At 41.9% G+C, this 18,177-nt stretch overlaps 1 protein-coding gene across 2 annotated transcripts in view; it reads right to left on the bottom strand.

Annotated features, from left to right (window-relative positions):
- Positions 1–1,334: 1,334 nt before the first annotated feature.
- The window catches only part of TOM1L1 (target of myb1 like 1 membrane trafficking protein), a 61,306-nt gene continuing 44,463 nt past the window's right edge, over positions 1,335–18,177 (bottom strand). For both annotated transcript variants that reach the window (XM_069952291.1, XM_069952292.1), the window contains 6 exons: positions 10,709–10,814; positions 9,350–9,407; positions 8,351–8,600; positions 7,217–7,283; positions 4,792–4,857; positions 1,335–3,217 (listed from right to left, as the gene is read on the bottom strand). In XM_069952291.1, the coding sequence (XP_069808392.1) occupies positions 4,803–4,857; positions 7,217–7,283; positions 8,351–8,600; positions 9,350–9,407; positions 10,709–10,814 (536 nt within the window). In that variant the 3' untranslated portion in view covers positions 1,335–3,217; positions 4,792–4,802. The remainder of the gene's footprint in view (positions 3,218–4,791; positions 4,858–7,216; positions 7,284–8,350; positions 8,601–9,349; positions 9,408–10,708; positions 10,815–18,177) is intronic.

The following is an 18,177-nucleotide window of genomic DNA, read 5'->3' as shown; positions in this document are numbered from 1 at the left end:
GTAAAAATAGGTTCTTTATTATGTTCTATTTTGTTTTTTGGATGAATTTCCTTTTAGACTTGTTATGTTCCACCCCCACCTGCTCAACACAAGGTGCAGGGGAATACCAGTGGTAAGAATATGCACAGTAGAGGACATTGAGAAATTGAATATGGGGGGATAGAGGATACGTGGGGCAATTACAGAGAGGGGAAAAAGATGTCTACCTGTAAAGGGCGATGTATACAGTATGGGGGAATAACTACTGAGAAGGGATGTACAAAGTATGGGGACTACCTGCAGAGGGGGGAGATATACAGTATGGGGACTACCTGTAAGGGGGGGTTTATACAGTATAACATGCCAAGCGGGAGCATGTATACAGTATGGGCAAAGAAGTACAGAGAAGCTAGGGAGGTATACAGTATGGAGGCCTAACTACAGGGGAACTTACAGTATAGGAGCCTAACAACAGTGGGATATACAGAATGGGGGACTTCCTACAGAGGGGGAATGTATACAGTATGGAGGCCTAACTACATGGAAACCAACACTATAGGACCCTAACAGTGGGATATACAGTATGGGGGACTACAGAGGGGGAATGTATACAGTATAGAGGCCTAACTACATGGAAACCAACACTATAGGACCCTAACAGTGGGATATACAGTATGGGGGACTACAGAGGGGGAATGTATACAGTATAGAGGCCTAACTACATGGAAACCAACACTATAGGACCCTAACAGTGGGATATACAGTATGGGGGACTACAGAGGGGGAATGTATACAGTATAGAGGCCTAACTACATGGAAACCAACACTATAGGAGCCTAACAACAGTGGGATATACAGAATGGAAGCTATCTACCATAAAGAGTGGGGCTACTGTCGGGGCATAACCTGTGTCTCTAAAAATAAGACCTACCTCGAGAATAAGCCATAGCCCTTTATTTGGAGAACAAAAATATCTCAGTCTTATTTAAAAAATAAACGGGGTGTATGTGTGTGTGTTATATATATATATAGTGTGTATATATGTATACTCACTCATATTTACATGTGCACACATTTATATACGCAATATGCAAACAGACCTAGTTAAGCTGAATTTGTCATTACCTTGATTGCTGACTGAAATTGGAACACTCTGATTCACCTGCAGTCCCATGCAAATTTGCAAGCAAAACCCTGTGATGACTTATGCTAAACAACAAACTTCATGGCATTTTTTTTTATAAGCATTTGAATAAGCAAAAAAAATGTGCATGTGACGGAGCCCTCAAAGAGTTTTCAGTGCTCCCAGCTCATAATGGTTCATTCAACTGTATCAACGTAAAAGGAGACAAATCTATGTGTCAGAAGGAGAATATTTATTGCAATGATTACTACATGTAAAAATAAGATTGACCACTAGATGGCACTAAAGCATTTTTATTATTTTATGCAGCCTTCCAGTAAATTTGCTCTGTGCTAAAAACATTCTGGGTATGTAATTCACTGAAAGGTTAAGAAATTACCGCCGTCTTGTTGTACATTTTCTTAATTGCGAAAGAAAATAAAACTACCTTAGATAGATATTTCCATGTATTACTGTCCGTGCTGATGAACAAGCAAAGGTTTTAATTTAGGATGAATGTGACTCCCTGTATTGTTGCCGCATTAAAAAATGGAAATCTCTCCCGGTAAGGTTAATTGTGGCAATGCTTCACTAAGTCTAAAATTAAACAGATGAGGAACAGTGAAACTTTTATTTGAAGCTAATCAAATTTTCATTTGAGGACATCTGCTGAATAAAGAGAAAGGATCTGAAGAACGTTAGTGATGTAACACAGTGACTATTGAAAAAATGGCCAAAACTCTGGTAAGTTCACCCATTAACTCCTTGTATACCTAGTGGGGGTGCCGTAATGGCTAGATTAAAGGAATTGTCAGGCACTGGAAATGTTTCCTAAGGGCTCAGGATGGCATAATATGTATGAGCAAACTGGTCTTATATAGGCATGAATGTAGGAGGCAGGGGAGGAGGCGGTAAGCCACTATCGGGAGCTATTAGCAGTTTTATCTTTTCTCTGTATACTTGTAGACAGCCTTTATGCCTACAAACTGCCATTTGTCCGGTCTCTTCTCTGTATACAGCCTGTGTGAGCTGCCCTCAAAGTTATCTCTCCCACCTGTCTGCTTTTTGAGCTGGTATGTAATTCACGTTTCCCCTCCCTGTCCTTACCTCAAACCCTGAGGGAGCAAAATGGCTGTGTGACTGATTTAGCTTATCTTTCTCTGAGTAGAAGGTAAATGGTAGTAAAATTCCAATTTGGACTTTTTGCAAAGTTGCTTCATTTTGCAGGTGCCAGGTAAATATACCATTCGTAAGCTCTTTCATGTGGTATTCTATTAAAGGGGAAGTTTACCGATTATTATAATTTTTTTGTTTTAAATCGAATGGTACCAGTAAATGCCAAGGATTTGTAATTTACTTCTATTAAAGAATCTCAAGTCTTTAAGTTCATATCAGCTGCCGTATGTCCTGAAGGAAGTGGTGTATTCTTTCCAATCTGGTGAGCAGGAGATGGTTTTCTATGGGGATTAGACAGTTCCTGTCACAGACAAGAGGTCAGCAGAGAGCACTGTGTCAGACTGGAGAGAATACATCACTTCCTGCAGAACATACAGCTTTTTTAATAGAAGTAAATTACAAATCTCTGGCACTTGGGACCAGTTGTATTTGCTTTCCTCCCCAAAAAATGTACTGAAATGTTATTTGGTTTCTTATGAAATTGACCCCTGTGTGTCTCTAATAGAGAAAGGAGCTAATATGAGTATGTCAGCACTATATAAATAACAGGAATAAATAATGAATAGTATATAGGATGCAGTAGGGTTATTGACACAGACACCTGTTCCTTTTCATTTCCCTATATATCTGGGAAATATAGATCACTCAAAAACAGAATCATAACTGGGAAATACAGTTTATGACATTTCAGACAATAATCAGTTAAAATTACAGCAATAGGAGCATAAAAGGAAAGGACTGTATACACAGCAGTATAGTAAGGCGGACACATGGTTGCCGTGAACAGGTAAAAGCCTTGAGATTTATTGAATTCTTTTATTGTAGGTGCTCCAGGAAGCTTTCCATTTGTCACTCCTTCCTTCAAGGCGAGGTTAATCTCCAGCTGCTGTCCGTCCGTCACCTGAACGTGTGATAAGGACCTGTCACAAAGGCTGATCCCTAAAAAAATATATATAAAAAAATTAGTTTTTGAATAATAGTATTTTTTAAACATTTTTAGTATTTTTTTTTTTATTGCCCTCGAGAGCTCTCCAGTTAAATTTATTTTTATTTTTTTGTAGGACAAGTTGAGCAAAAGCGACCCTGGAATCAATGTTAGGTAGGCGATCTGAGAAGGAATCATTTGAACAGCAGGGGGCGACATGACATGTATGTAATATAAATATATATATATATATCCTTTTTTTTTTTATAGATTATTCCAGTGGAAAACGCATTATGTTTTCCCCAATCTAACAGAACAAATTCCTGTTTATATGTGGAAAAAACACTTTAAGTGGTTACTTTGCCTGAATCGGTAGTTTCCCCGACTCTGTTGTTATAGTGGGAGTGTGGACGTCAGTCACATCAGACATTTCATTATGTACATGTATGTCACGGTGCGCTAAATGGAAACTAACTTGCTGATAGCTCCCTATAGTGCACAGGGCGCTGTGGGTGAAGGTACATTTCTTACCCTCATTCTCTGAGCCGTCTTTGGGATATTAGCAGTTTATTTCCTATGCTAATCAGGCATTTTGGTGCACTTGTCGTGGGGCTACCAACCCCAGTACACCGATCTGCCCAGGTGTTTATTGTATAATAGGGGCAGGCTGGTCCGGGGGATTGGAGCACTGGGAAGGTAGTCCCGCCCCCATGGCACCAAAATGCCATGTTAGCCTAGGGAATAAACAGCTTATATCACGGGAACTGCGCTGAGGATGAAGGTAAAAACTTAATTCTAAGATTCTTCCCTTTTAAGGAATGTTAAACAGCCCCCAAACATAATTGCCCCTAGAATTTACCATTTGTACCATCTTCATCTGCAATAAGTGCAACTAAGTTCTTCCCCAAATGTAACCTTATGTGTGTGTGTGTGTATGGATTCTACCTTCATATTCTTATTACTATTTCTGCTACTTATTTCTGCTCATGGAAAAATGTCACACCTGTGCAGCCACATCATGGGTCATATGGCCATAAATCACTGCAGTGATCGTGGTAAGTTTAGGTAAGTGCATTGCAACCTACAGGTGACCTTGACCATGAGCCAACAGGTTGGATTTTGTCATGGTGACGTGTAGGTAACATCACAATCTCTGTGCACCTGATCCGGCAGATTTGCCCCCCCCCCCCCCCCATTGAACATGAATCTTTTATAAAACAAAAATTGTTGTCTATGAGCTGTGTCTGGTGTGCCCAGCCACAAATACTGTAGTTAAAGGGGTTATCCATAGAAAATTTTGTTCTTTCAAATTAACTGGTGTCAGAAAGGAGATTTTTTTTTTCTATGGGGATTTGCTTCTGCATCGACCAGTTCCTGTCACGGCCAGAGGTATCAGCTGAGAGCACTGTGTCAGACTGGAAAGTATGCACCACTTCTTGCAGGACATACAGCAGCTGATAAGTACTAGCAGACTGTAGATTTTTAAATTTGAAAGAAAATATTTTTTCGCTGGAATAAGTCTTTAAATGGGCACCACATGATACAACTTAATGGCAAAAATTGCGATGGTTTTGTACTCTTGTACAACCTCTGCCAGTGCTAGCAAGAACTCTGGGGTTTCCAAAATGTGGGATCAATTTCTTCATAGACAGCTCTAAAAAGAAAAAAAGAGAGATTGAGCACATTAGTACCGTTCTCACCAGTAGCTTACAATGCTAAACACCTAAAATAATTGTAGTATGAACTAGTATGAACATATTGTACAGCGCGGTTTATCGATCTGGATCCTCTGTGTGACATTCTAGATTTCAAATGAACCCATTTGTAAGGGCTCTAGAAGAAAGGCCAAGCCTCTATGTAAGCTAGTGCCATCTCGTAGATCGGTGCTTATTTACAGATCACATGGCTTGGTAATTGTTTGGGGAGGGTCCGTTACTGCTGTTAGTGGCCAGTCCACACCCTCTTTTACATGAATAGATGTTTGTCTTATGATCAATGATTTTTTGACCATTCAAAATGGCCTGCTCAGCTGATGAATAAGCGTTGGCTGATTTCTGGCACTATAATATAAGCCTGATCAGCTGATAACCACCCAGTGTAATAGGGCCCTAAGCCTTCCGGGGTTGGGAGGAAACCAGATTACCCAGAGGAAACACACTCAATATTAGACGGAATGTACACACTCCATGCAAATTATATATCATACAGCAATCTTTGGGTGGCAATGGCCCATGGGGATCGCCATCTTCTAGGTTGAGATGGATGGCACATCTAAAACTTCACTCCAGCGCAATAGAACCTGTTTTTGAGACTGACCACAGCCAGCTTTTTTCTTCAGATAAAAAGGCAGCACCTCTATGCCTCTGTTCACACTGCAGGTTGCACGCTGCATGTGGCTTAAGTATAGACAAAAAAACAAAAGGGGCAACAGCAACCTACAGGTGCAAGTGCTTACCGTACATACTGCCCCCAGTGTATACACGATAAAAGCCTGCTCTATAGATATTAAAAATGAGGATCTAAGCAAACTATTTGATCAAACTTAGTGTACCATGTCACCACATACGGTAAAGCACTTGCACCTGTAGGTTGCTGTTGCACTTTCTGTTTTTTTTAGCTTTATTCTTCAGTCTGCTGCTCTGTCCACTGCCCTATCCACTATGGATAAAACATGCGTACAAAAGGAATATGGGGTAATACTTTACTATTGTCTCTTGCTACTCTCAGACACGCCAACTTTTCTAGCTATTTCCTGGGAATCCCTCTCTCTCTAAATCTATTTAGGGACCATTAGTGACATGAAGCGACAGCAATCTTTGCACATTAGGAATAATAGTACTTCCCTTGTCTCCGTTGTCAACAATATTCAAACGTGAGTACAGGTGACATTGTTTCTATGTATTACTATGCTGTTGAAGAAGCCGTGTGAGGTTGAAAAGCATGCGTGTCTGAATAAACCACATATTGCAGAGAAGTGAGTGCCGGGATTGTTTTTTCATTTTATATTCTCTTACTACGAGCACCGTGAGTTGGACCTTCGTGGCGTGCCAGTTGGACTACCATATTGTAATTCCACTATTAGGACCCTTACCCATCCTGAGAACAGGAACATGAGTCTCCTGTTAAAATAGAATGGTAGGACATGTGTGTGTTGCCTTTTTATTAATTCCCTATGGGAGCTACTAGAGATAACCAAGTGCAGTGTTGGGTTATCTCAGAGGCTCCAATACTTGATGAATGGAGCAGCAATGCACATTTATTATGTCAGTTTATTCAGACAGGAGAATACGATCCCCATACTTGGGATTGTGGGGGTTGCAGTGATTTAACCCCTACCAAGCTAACACTGGAAAACGCCTTTAAATGGCATTGAGGTCGATAAATGCCATTTGTACTGACTTAAATACTGTGACTACCTGCAATCTGTATTATATAGGGGAGTAGAAGAGTACGACATGGAGCGGCTACTAGGCCTATTATTAAAAGCCAACGGCAGGATGTTGGTATATAATTTGATCAAACAAAATTGCCCCGTGTACCACGTGCAGGTCCCCTGGTTCACACGGGTCCCCATGCTAATTCCACACTGTGTCGGTCAGCGACCGCCAACCCCGCAAAGCGTGCACATGCAGGTAAGGGAGGCCATGGAATGGCCCTGCAACCCCAATGTCACAGGACAGCTGGCACGCTGGAACTACTTGTGTTGTTCAGGGGCAGCCTTCTCCGCCGGTGGTGCCGGCTGGGTTTTGGTGGGGCATTTTGGGTATGGTCCTGTGACATTGGGGTTGCAGGGCCATTCCATGGCCTCCCTTCCCTCAATGTGCACGCTTTTTGGGTTTGGCTGTAGCTGACTGACACAGTGTGGAGTTAGCGTAGGGACCCGTGTGAACCAGGAGACCTGCACGTGGTACACGGGGCAATATGGTTTGATCAGCCTAGCAGCATTAGTATCAGCCATAGGTGGGATGTGCAGCCGCTCCTTTCTCTCCATGTCGTAGTAGAAGAGTACTTACTCTGTCTTCTCGCCTTCAGCCAGTGGATCAAACTCTAGGAGTTCATAATAATTTGGCAATGGTGTGTCTGAAATATACAATGTTAGAAATGAAAGAGTTTAAAGGGAATCTGGCAGCAGGTTAGACAGTGGTCAGGGAGGCTGCACCTAACTTTATAATGCTGGTGTGCTGCAGTATTATTGAATAACTAACTTTGGTTAATATGTAAATGAGGGTGTTAAGTGCCTTGGGGGAAATCCAATCTGCTTTACCATCGACTTCTGCAAAATGCCTACTAATGAAGATGTATCCGCAGCTGTTCTGCAGGATCCATTTAGTGAGACAAAGCAGTTGGCATTACGGGTTAAATCCCTACAGTGCGTTATGTACGAGGGCTAAGTGGATGCTACTTTAGAATGGGGGCGCTCTCTCTCACGTGTGAAAATCCATATCCAACAAAGAAAAGAATGATGACTTGGCACTCACCAGCGTTCAGTAAACTCAATTTTTCAACTTCCATTAAAAGTCTGTTACTGACATCCTCAGGCGGCTAAGACGCCAACACCCTTCCAATCACTGTAATAGCTGTTTCGTGCATATCTGCCCTTCTCCAGACCTGGTCCGGAGAAGTGCAGATATGCAAAAAACAGCTGTCACGCCCTTTCAATCACTGTGACAGCTGTTTCATGCGTATCTGCATCTGCAGACCTGGTCTGGAGAAGGGCAGATATGCACAAAATAGCTGTCATGGTGATTGGAAGGGTGTTGGCTTCTTAGCCGCCTAAAGGATGTCTTTTAATGGAAGTTAGAAAATGGATTCTACTGAACGCTGGTGAGTGCTGCCAACTCATTCTTTTCTTTGTTGGTTCTGCAGGATCCGGTGGGTGGTGCACCAAAAGCTAAAGGATAACACTCATTTACTTATTACCAAAAGTTAAAGTAACTCAATAACACCGCAGCACACTAATACAACAAAGGTGCATGTAGCCTCCCTGTCCCCTGCCTTATTAGACTGAACAGGGTAGGATTGTCCAACCTTCTGCTAGAGTCCCTTTAAAGAAAGAGAACTGAATGTATTATATATTATTCTAAGATCTCTGTATTCAACACTGGTCTAGTATCTGATAAGGTTCTTCTCTTAGGTGCTGCTCTTACCTGACTTTTTAGAAGGTTTCTGTGCGGATTCTTTTGGGAGTGGCACAACTGTAGGGCTCAGAGTCGAGACTGCGGGCAGAAGAGGGGCGGGATTTGTCTCTGCAGCTAAAGAAACTGTTGAACTGGGAACTGCGGGCACAAGTGGAGTTGGATGCTGAGCTAATGGGAAAAAAGGTGTTGAAGCTGGAACACTTGGGAAGAAAGGGGCTGTAGTCTGTATTGCTGGAAGAAAAGATTGAGGATAAGGAGCCTGCAAGAAAAGAATAACACAAAATATATATTGTTTTTTCATATACAATGCCATCATATGTACTCGTGTTTTACTGACGGAACTTGTATTAAAGCAATTTCTGCAGCCCTTTAAGATTTCTATTGGAGTTTCTCCAATTCTGTAAAGGAGTTTATGTCATGGTATGAGAGAAACCCTTGTACTATTGTAAGGGGATGTAAGTGATCACCCATAAAGTATAGAGCTGTTTTTGGTTAAATGCTTCAAATGTATTTTTGTGTGTAAGGCTGGGTTCGCAATATGTTTTTTTAATCTTTTTTTTTTTCATCAGATGAAAAAACGATTGCATTTGTGTACATCCGTTTTGATCCGTTTTTCCATTGTCTTCCACTATAGAAAAAATAGATCAAAACATATCCTTTTTTTAGCGTGTACAAAAATGTGGTCGACCAAATTTTTGTGTATGTTATAAAAAGATTGCGTTTGATCGTTTTTTTTTTTTTTATAATGGAAGATCAAAAGATCAAAATGTTTTGTCTCAACAGACCTTGGCGATACTGATGTTGGCCGTGAATCAACAAATACAATGGCTGCATTATAGGATGACAATTCTCTGTTTTCATGTAACATCCTATACATAATATAATTGGGCTGTCCTTTTTTTATTATATGAGAGACATGATAAAAACATAATAAATTATACTGTTATAGATGGTACTGGTCTCTCAGAACTGAATAGTTTCCACATTTACTTTATTAAATAGACTTACATTTTCATATGGGGCTCTGGGGGGAAGACTTGGCAGATAGTTCTGTCCATATGGAAATCTGGTAAGAAGTTGGAAGAGTGAGAACATATTTTATTGTAAGTGTTTTACTATCGCTATGAGATTATTTTGTGAATGACTGTATTTTATATTAATATCCTTGAGCAGATTAAATATATTGGTAGGTTCATCATTACTAAACTACAATTAGATGTATAGCCACAAAGAGCTATACACCTAAAGATGGCCACACACATGCTGTCTCTTAGGGCTGTATTACACAACCCGACATTCCAGGAAAGCAAGCAACGATCTGTTACAGAGCCTATTACACGGATCGATTACCGTGCAGCAAGGGCTGTATATATAGTTAGTGATGTCCGTGCAGGCCTTGCTTTGGTGTAAAAAAATAAAGCTATACTTACCTGATCAAGTTCCCTGGTGTCCTCCAGCCTTGTCAGTGGGATTCCCAGGTCACAGCAGCTGCAGTCTCATCTCTGAAGTGACAGGCTGCCAGCCAATCACTGGCCGAGGTGGGACAGCACTGCGGCCAGTGATTGGCTGAGCGGCCTGTTACTTCAGAGATGAGACTAGAAGTAAGAGCTGCAGCTGCAGTGACTGGGGAATCCCACAGACAAGGCTGGAGGAGCCCAGGGGAGCCTGGACAGGTAAGTAAAAGCATTATTATTTTATACACACTATCCTCAGATGTTGACCACGCTACCCATTACATATAGGGATGCACGGTCGGTAGCCAATGACTTTAAAACCTGCCAAAAGACAGCAATCAGCCTATGATCGGCTCTTCAACTCATTGTTGCCTTTATTATATGCTACAATTTCGGCCTGATTCAGCCAAATATCACCCTGTGTAATAGGGCCCTTATTTCAGCTTCCTCTTGACCTCTCCATATACAATGATGTATTCTCCCACACGATGCTTGAGCCTTGTATTAGGCTGAGCAAATGAGTGCTGATCTACAAGATGGCATGCGTTAAGACTGCACATTAGTGCACGTAATACCATGCCATGACTTCTGCCAATTTTTATTGGTCATACATACACTTCAATAGGACTGGGCTACAGTAATAGACATGGCTGCCTGTATAAAAGGACTTCGAGCAAAGATTGGTATACAATGAAAGGAATGTTGCCCTTGACTGGGGCCCCTTTATTCTGCTGATTGGCCATTGGACCAATTGTCTGACATCCCACCAATCAAACATTATTTGTCCTAGGGATAGAACATCAATGTTTCTGTCCCGCAAAACCACTAAGTGATTGGTATTAGCTCAGGATTTCATTTTGTCCAACAGTAATTGTGGTAATAAAGAATTCATCTAAGAACATGGTTCACTTACGGAGTATTTACAGACTCCTTTAGTTCTAGCAGGTCCATCTGTGGATACATGAAGTTCATGTGGTTGTCATAAGCCGGTGGTGGTGGTTGTTGTGTGCTTCCAGGATCTGCAATGTGAAGTTTACCAGATGATAAAGTGAAAGATCTGGCAAACATAACATGGACTAAACATGCCATTAATATATGCCACTACTGCATATTCCTGGATTGATTTCTTATCCTACAGATAAGTATATGCAATTCAAAAGGTACCACAGTCAAAGACAGGCCAGACTACCAGATTTCTATGCCTCTTTAGTTCTATACGAGGCAGAAGAAATCCATTCTAGGTAGCAAACAATGGTTCAGCACCCACTGGGTGGGTCACATTGCTGCATGATGGTTCATGATCTGCAACAATGGTTCAGCTCCCACTGGGTGGGTCACATTGCTGCATGATGGTTCATGATCTGCAACAATGGTTCAGCTCCCACTGGGTGGGTCACATTGCTGCCTGATGGTTCATGATCTGCAACCATTTGTTTTTCCAAAAATATGAAAATAATCACTAGGAGGAACATAAGGTAAGTAAACTGGATATAGTAGCAGCAGTCATGCCTTCATGATTTACAAGGTGAAGTGAGGCTCGCTTTTACCGTTTTATCTGTATACTACATGGCGGTGACCCAGTTATTTATCCTTGATGCTAAAGGGTTTAAATGTAAAGTGCAATAATGTTAAAGGAGAAGTCTGGAATTTTTTTTTATTAAAGTATTGTATTGCCCCCCCCCCCCCCAAAAAAAAAAACTTATACAAATCCCCAATATACACTTATTATGGGAAATGCACATAAAGTGCTTTTTTCCCTGCATTTACTACTGCATCAAGGCTTCACTTCCTGGATAAAATGGTGATGTCACTTCCTGGATAACATGGTGATGTCACTTCCTGTATAAAATGGTGATGTCACGACCCGACTCCCAGAGCTGTGTGGGCTGTGGTTGCTGGAGAGGATGATGGCAGGGGGACACTGAGGGACACAGAGCACTGGAGGGACACTGAGCATCCCCCTGCCATCATCCTCTCCAGCAGCCACAGCTCTGGGAGTCGGGTCGTGACATCACCATTTTATCCAGGAAGTGAAGCCTTGATGCAGTAGTAAGTGCAGGGAAAAAAGAACTTTATGTGCATTTCCCGTGATAAGTGTTTATTGGTGATTTGTATAATTTCTGGGGGCAATACAATATTTTAATAAAAATTTTTGCCCGACTTTTCCTTTAAAGAGTGCCTGAAAAAACTTTTGACATGTGAAAAAGAACACAGTATAAACTGCTCCTGCTCACACACAAAGCTCTCCACGGTGCAGGATCTTCCTACGTGTCCTGCTTCGTCTCTATCTACTACCCTACCTGTGCTTTACATTCCGCTAATGACTAAAGCCCCTATTATACAGAGCGATCAGCTGGAGCAAGTGAGCGCTTGCTTGCTTGCTTCTCGTTCCCCACTCACTGCCGGGGTGACGACAGCAAGCAGGTAAGAGCGGGGGGGCTGCTGCTGCCGCTTCTATTACACGGCTTGACAGCAGCAGATCGTTGCTATCTGCATCGCTGCTCTTTCAACATGTTAAAAGACAATGATCAGCCAACATCGCGCATGTTGGCGGATCGTTGTCTTCTATTACACGTAACGGTTATCAGCCGTAATGGCCAAATACGGCCAATAAAGGCTTTGTTTAATAGAGGTTTTACACCTAATCCGCACCTGTTACTCACATACACATGCCAAACACTTAAGCACATAGACCTGTAGCATGCAGACATTGGTTGTTGACTCGTTCACTCACCTTTACCTTCAGTATCCTATTTATAAAAATGGCCGGACCATAGTAACAATGAAACACTTTTGCCCCTCTGCCTTTTGTTTCCAACACTTTCCTTATAGTCTTTAAGCATTTGCAAGCAGGGCCCTTACACCTGTCTATATAGGTATGCCCAGAATTGTAAAGTGCTGCAGAATCTGTTGGCGCTATATACATCGTCAGATCGTCTTGGCAACCTATAGGTGACAGCGGCGTTCTGCTGCCGCTGCTCCTATTGCGCGGAGCAAAGGCAGCAGATCGTTGCCAGGCTGATCGTTAGCGTTTCAGCCTGTTGAACGATAACGATTAATCAACATCGTACATGTCGGCTAATTGTTGTCTTCTATTACACAAAGCAATTATTGGCCTGCTTACACTGACAGCGAGGTACTTACCAGCGTACAGTAACATAGTCAGTACGGGAGCATGGCAGGAAGTAATGTAGGCTTTATGATGTGCTTTACTCCCTAACGCTTTCAAATGTATCCCGTTAACAAATCACATCGGCTATAGAAATATTGTACAGTACACGTGTTATTGCCTTGTTTTCGCAGCCATTAATGTGTCAATCAACAACAAAAGCTTTAAGAGCGACAGTACAAAGCCTCCTGAACTGTGCGCTACTAGATCTGGTGGTGAATAACACCCACCTAACCACTTGCTTTTTGCTTTGACATTTGATTGTGAAGCTTTAAATGGCCTACTGTGCCTGAAGCCATAATATTTCTTTCCTTTGGTAACTATTACATGTTATGTTTGCAAACGTCGATGTAAGGGGGGTTACGGTTTTATTAATTTCTGAAAAATAGAAGTGTCGTTGATATTGGAGAAGATCTGAAATCTTAGGATCCCTACTGCTGCATTATAGCAAGAAGAAAAGGAGCAATGGGGATGCCGGTGCCGCGGTCCTTTTTATGCACCGTGACCCGCGCGGCGCTGGTCTATTACCAAGCACCATTGATTCTAATGGAGCCGTGTCAATAGTGGTAAGGGGGGTTTCCTTGCACTGGGGGCAGGCCGGCCCTCCTCCAGTGCTTCTGGCCGGGCCGGTGCTCTGTAATAGATGAGAATCGGGCCGCGGTTCAAGAAAAGGACTGCAGTGCCAGCATCCCCGTGTCGGTGCCGGTCTATTCATAGTATAAACAGAAGAGAGATGTACCGCTGGTACATTCGCTGTAAACTAATCCCTGAATGTCAGCATTTCATAATAGGTTATCTCTAGTCTGCTGCCTCGAGTCTCATGATATTCTGTATTATTCTGTAGCTCTCAGCCAGGCGAGCTGCCAACCTTCTTTTTGCTGGAGCCTAAGGGCCCTATTACGTGGGACGATTATCGTGCGAAAAATTGTTATATCGTTTGAATTTAAACGATAATCGTTCAGTGTAATTGCAGGCAACGATTGAAAAATCATTCGTATGTCGTTCGTTGATTTAGATCTGGACCTAAAATCATCGTTAATCATTCGCTTATCGTTTGATGTAATTCCACATTCGTTCGCTTAAGTTCCGCATTTTTTTACTAATCGTTCAGTGTAATAGCACATTGTTCATTGTTTTGCTCTGATCAGAAGGAATAAACGATCATAGTAACGATCGCAATAACGATCATAAGAACGATTTTATCTAACGATTTTTCGTTCTGTGTAATACGGTGAATGATTTCAGGTTAACAATAAACAATCTCATTTGCGATCGTTTATTGTTAGTCGTTAAAAATCGCTTCGTGTAATAGAACCTTAGTGTTCCATTTTCAAAGGCAATAGATTTGCTGTTGTCCTTCTTAGATTTTTAAAAAGAGTTTAGGAATAAATTGCTTTGACTATGGTGCAAGGGTAACACCAGGACTAAGAAGGGAGAAGGGGGAGGGTGGTATGGCAGTCCATCACCTGAGGGTTTACTACTTATATCCCCAACTGCAGCAATGACTTTAATATGACTACCATACCATTCCTCATCCACCACTTTGAAGCTTTAGAAGTTCATAAGTTCAAAAACCTTGGTATCTGATTAATAAGATATGGAGAAAGAAGTGAGATGAGTTGGGTATGTACTCAGTCTATTCTAAGGGTATGTTCACACTGACTAGTGTGAACATACCCCAATTCAGCACATAACATGGTCTTCTGAACTAGCCAGTCTTGAAGGTTTGGGCAGATGTAAATGTAAGGTTGATACATGGTTAGTAAAGACATAACTATCAGCAGAAGCAGAATTGTATCTGTGGTGTGTAACCCAGTTCTAGACACAATGAAAGGGAGGGCTGTACTCACTATGAAAGAGAAGTTGTAAGGGAACTTAGGTCTGATCAATACATTGAAAGGATATTGTAGATAATATTTCACAAGTATCTCTTAGCGAAGATTGTCTTATATTTATTTATTACACTGTGAATATATAGAACACCACATTGTGTTATGAAATTCAATTCACTGTAAAAGCTGTAGAATACATCAAGATGATTTAGTACATATGGTATGGCTTTGTCTGAAATTATCAGGTGTTTGAAAAGGGGTGGTTGACCTGGTGAACTCTATATACTACCTCTTTATTATTTTGACACCTTATGTGAGTATCCTTGACCATGCTGAAGACCTTCTGGCTCCAGAGCCATTCAAGGTGGTGGCAGTAAGAATGCTTTATATGGCCTGAAAACGTATTGTTCAGTGCTGGTTGCAAGATTCTCCTCTACACAACAAGAATTTATTGATAAAATTAACAGGCTTATGGCAATAGGAAATAGTGTATATATACTGTACATATTCAAAAGCTTTGGCCAAATTGGCTAGATGGTTGTGGATTAGCCCCATCATATTTTGGATTTCCACTCCACATATGGTTCCTTTTTCATATACTAACCCTTATTCCTTCAGAAGATGATAAACTTTCACAATGCAGGTAGGAATTGACTATAATTTCTATTTTAGCAAAATTGTGATTATGGCCATATTCACACATGGCAAAGCAGCAGTCGTTCTGTGACTCTGCAGTACCGGACGGGTTAACATCACTTTTTCATTGGAATGCGGGCACATTTAGGTGTGCCCATACTCCAGTCGTGGTGTCCCCCCATGGGTGTTTCTTGTCTGACACCTGTCGCAAAAATCTTATACTCCAAAGTAAGGTGGTGATGAAGATGTGTATGAGTTTCGCCACCAGATATCAGTGTTCTATGTATAACTTTGTATGTATGTATTGCACAACTGTAGTCACAATAGGGTTTCTGTTTGTTTTTGTTTTTTGTTATGTGATTCTGTGGACCAGTGGAGATGCTTCTTTCCTTTCTACCTATCTCTAGCCGCCTTTCTCTGCACACTCTCTTCTCCACCACTCACAGGGACCCTTACACACCCTGTAGGAAGTATTCACTTGGGGAGAGGAAGTGTAGCGTCAGTTTTCTCCTGATTCTCTAAAGCGTAGGACACACACAGAACAGGCATCCCTGCTGTACTAAGCCAGGGCCTGGCTCTGCCAGGTTCCCTGTCTGGGACAGGCCAGCTGTGTTGGTAGTCAGAGACACATGTATGGAGAACCCAGAGACTTTTCACTTCCAAGCTATAACTATAGACAATATGCAGTGTTAAGCCTCTAAAGGAGGACAAGAGATCACCCCAGCCCACGCTGTGAACCTCTCTTAACAGTGCAAAGTGGTATCCTAGGATAGAGGAACTGACCTAGATAGAGCAAAGCAACCTTAACCAAGGTCTACGTACTCTATTTCGCATCGCAGGTGAAACCGGGACACCCTCGGACACTTAGCTTCACCCAGGTAACATAGCCTGGGGCTTGTGTCACCCTCATAGGACGGGTTCCCCCCGATACTGCAGGGCAGAAGGTGGTTTAGTAAAACACAGGCACAAGTATTCTCTTCTCAAGTCTTCTCTTTCTCTCAAGTTGCAGCAGAGCACACTACAACCCTGGGTTGGGGCTCTTCCGACAAACTCCTCTACTCTCTCTTCAACACGAAACTCCACAAGCACTGCTATTCTACCACAACACTTCAGGTATCTCCCAGCACAGATTCATTGAGCTCCAGTCTGTATCACAGAAGTTATTCATTGCCAAGTTATCCTGTATTACCATCAGTAAAACCACTTTACTTATTCTACTGGGACTCAGTGATTATTGCACCAGCACCTACACATACCGGCTACACAAACCTTTGCTTACTCTTCTCTTTTCTGTGGATGGCAATACCGACAGTCCGGGTGGGTCATGTTCCCACTCTGGACCACTGTGACAAGAGCCCAAGGGACCCATCACAACCCAGGAGGTCTCCGACCATTTCAGAGGACCAGTATAGTCAGCCACTAAACAAAACAGGTATACCACCACACCTGTGTGCTGAGTTAGCACTGGCGTCACAACACATACAATTAGCCATAGCCGACAATGTAAAGTAAGGCCGGAGCCGTACTTTACATTGCCTGCACAGTCTATTTCATGTGGCCGCTGTTCAGTGAATAGCAATCACACAAAATAGACATGTACGTTTTCTGTGCGGCCGCATAGAATCCCGCCCGGAATGTATACAATGTGTATACACTCCTGCCGGGATCCTATAGGGGTAATGCAATCAGCATTGTGGTGTCTGGCATCCGTAACCCCGACGTACGCCCCTTGATAAAGCGACCTGTACGCGAAACGTGCGTCGGGGTTACGGATGCCAGACACCACGATGGGTAAGCGTCTCATTTGACCATTCTTAGTACTTGCGGGTATAGGCTGACATTGTTTTCAGCCATCCGAGGCTGTGTGGATACACTGCATGGTTAGGTGTGTATTGATTTAGACGTTTACATGGTATAGTGGTATATGATAGGATGTTATTAGACTGAGGTGTTCTGGTTATCAATTACTGCTGGATTCCCTTTTGCACTAAAAAAGAATTTTTAAATTGATTTTTAATCATGTCAATAAAAATTTACATTTCAAATTTAGCTTTGTGTGGTGTAATTGTTATTCTTAAAAAGCTAACCAATTACGTTGGACTTGTTACGGTATGGTTAATTAACTCTGTGGGGCAGAGACCAATGCTGATAGTGTGTGTCCATTGGAACTATTGTATATAAATTGTGTGAACGAGGCCTATTAGTAAATATAAAAAAATATAAATGTCCCTGTTGGGTGGGTAAAAAGAAGAAAAGTGGGCAGTTCCTGTGGAGAACTGTATAGGATAATGTTTTTTAGGTTTTTGAAGGAAGTTCCAAAATTGGAACATTCTTTAGATTGGAGTCTTTGTGCCTTAGATTTAATAATAATAAGGCGAATAATGTCTGTGAATCAGGGGGTTGTTGTTACCTGACGGTTATGTATGCCAGGTTGAGAAACAATGGCAGCAGAATATCTGCATACTTGAACAGCAGGCAAGTGATAAGCAAACGTGCATTGATTTCTTGTTGAACTTTGTGTAGCTGGTGGATACAAGCACCGAGGCGGACACTGTGTTAGATAACATGACACGCAACTCATGAGAGGTGTGTGCATTTGCATTAAGGTCATTCCACCTGAGTACTCACTCAGATGGATCAATAGAAATGTGCACAGTAGGAGGAAAACAACGCACATATAAAATGACAAGATAGGGCTGTCATGAAGTACCACTGCAGTTCTTTTTATTGGTCATTTATAAAGGT

The sequence above is a fragment of the Dendropsophus ebraccatus genome, chromosome 14 (assembly GCF_027789765.1).
Source record: "Dendropsophus ebraccatus isolate aDenEbr1 chromosome 14, aDenEbr1.pat, whole genome shotgun sequence".
NCBI classification, from domain to species: Eukaryota; Metazoa; Chordata; class Amphibia; order Anura; family Hylidae; genus Dendropsophus; species Dendropsophus ebraccatus.
This window is presented reverse-complemented; position numbering and strand designations above follow the sequence as displayed.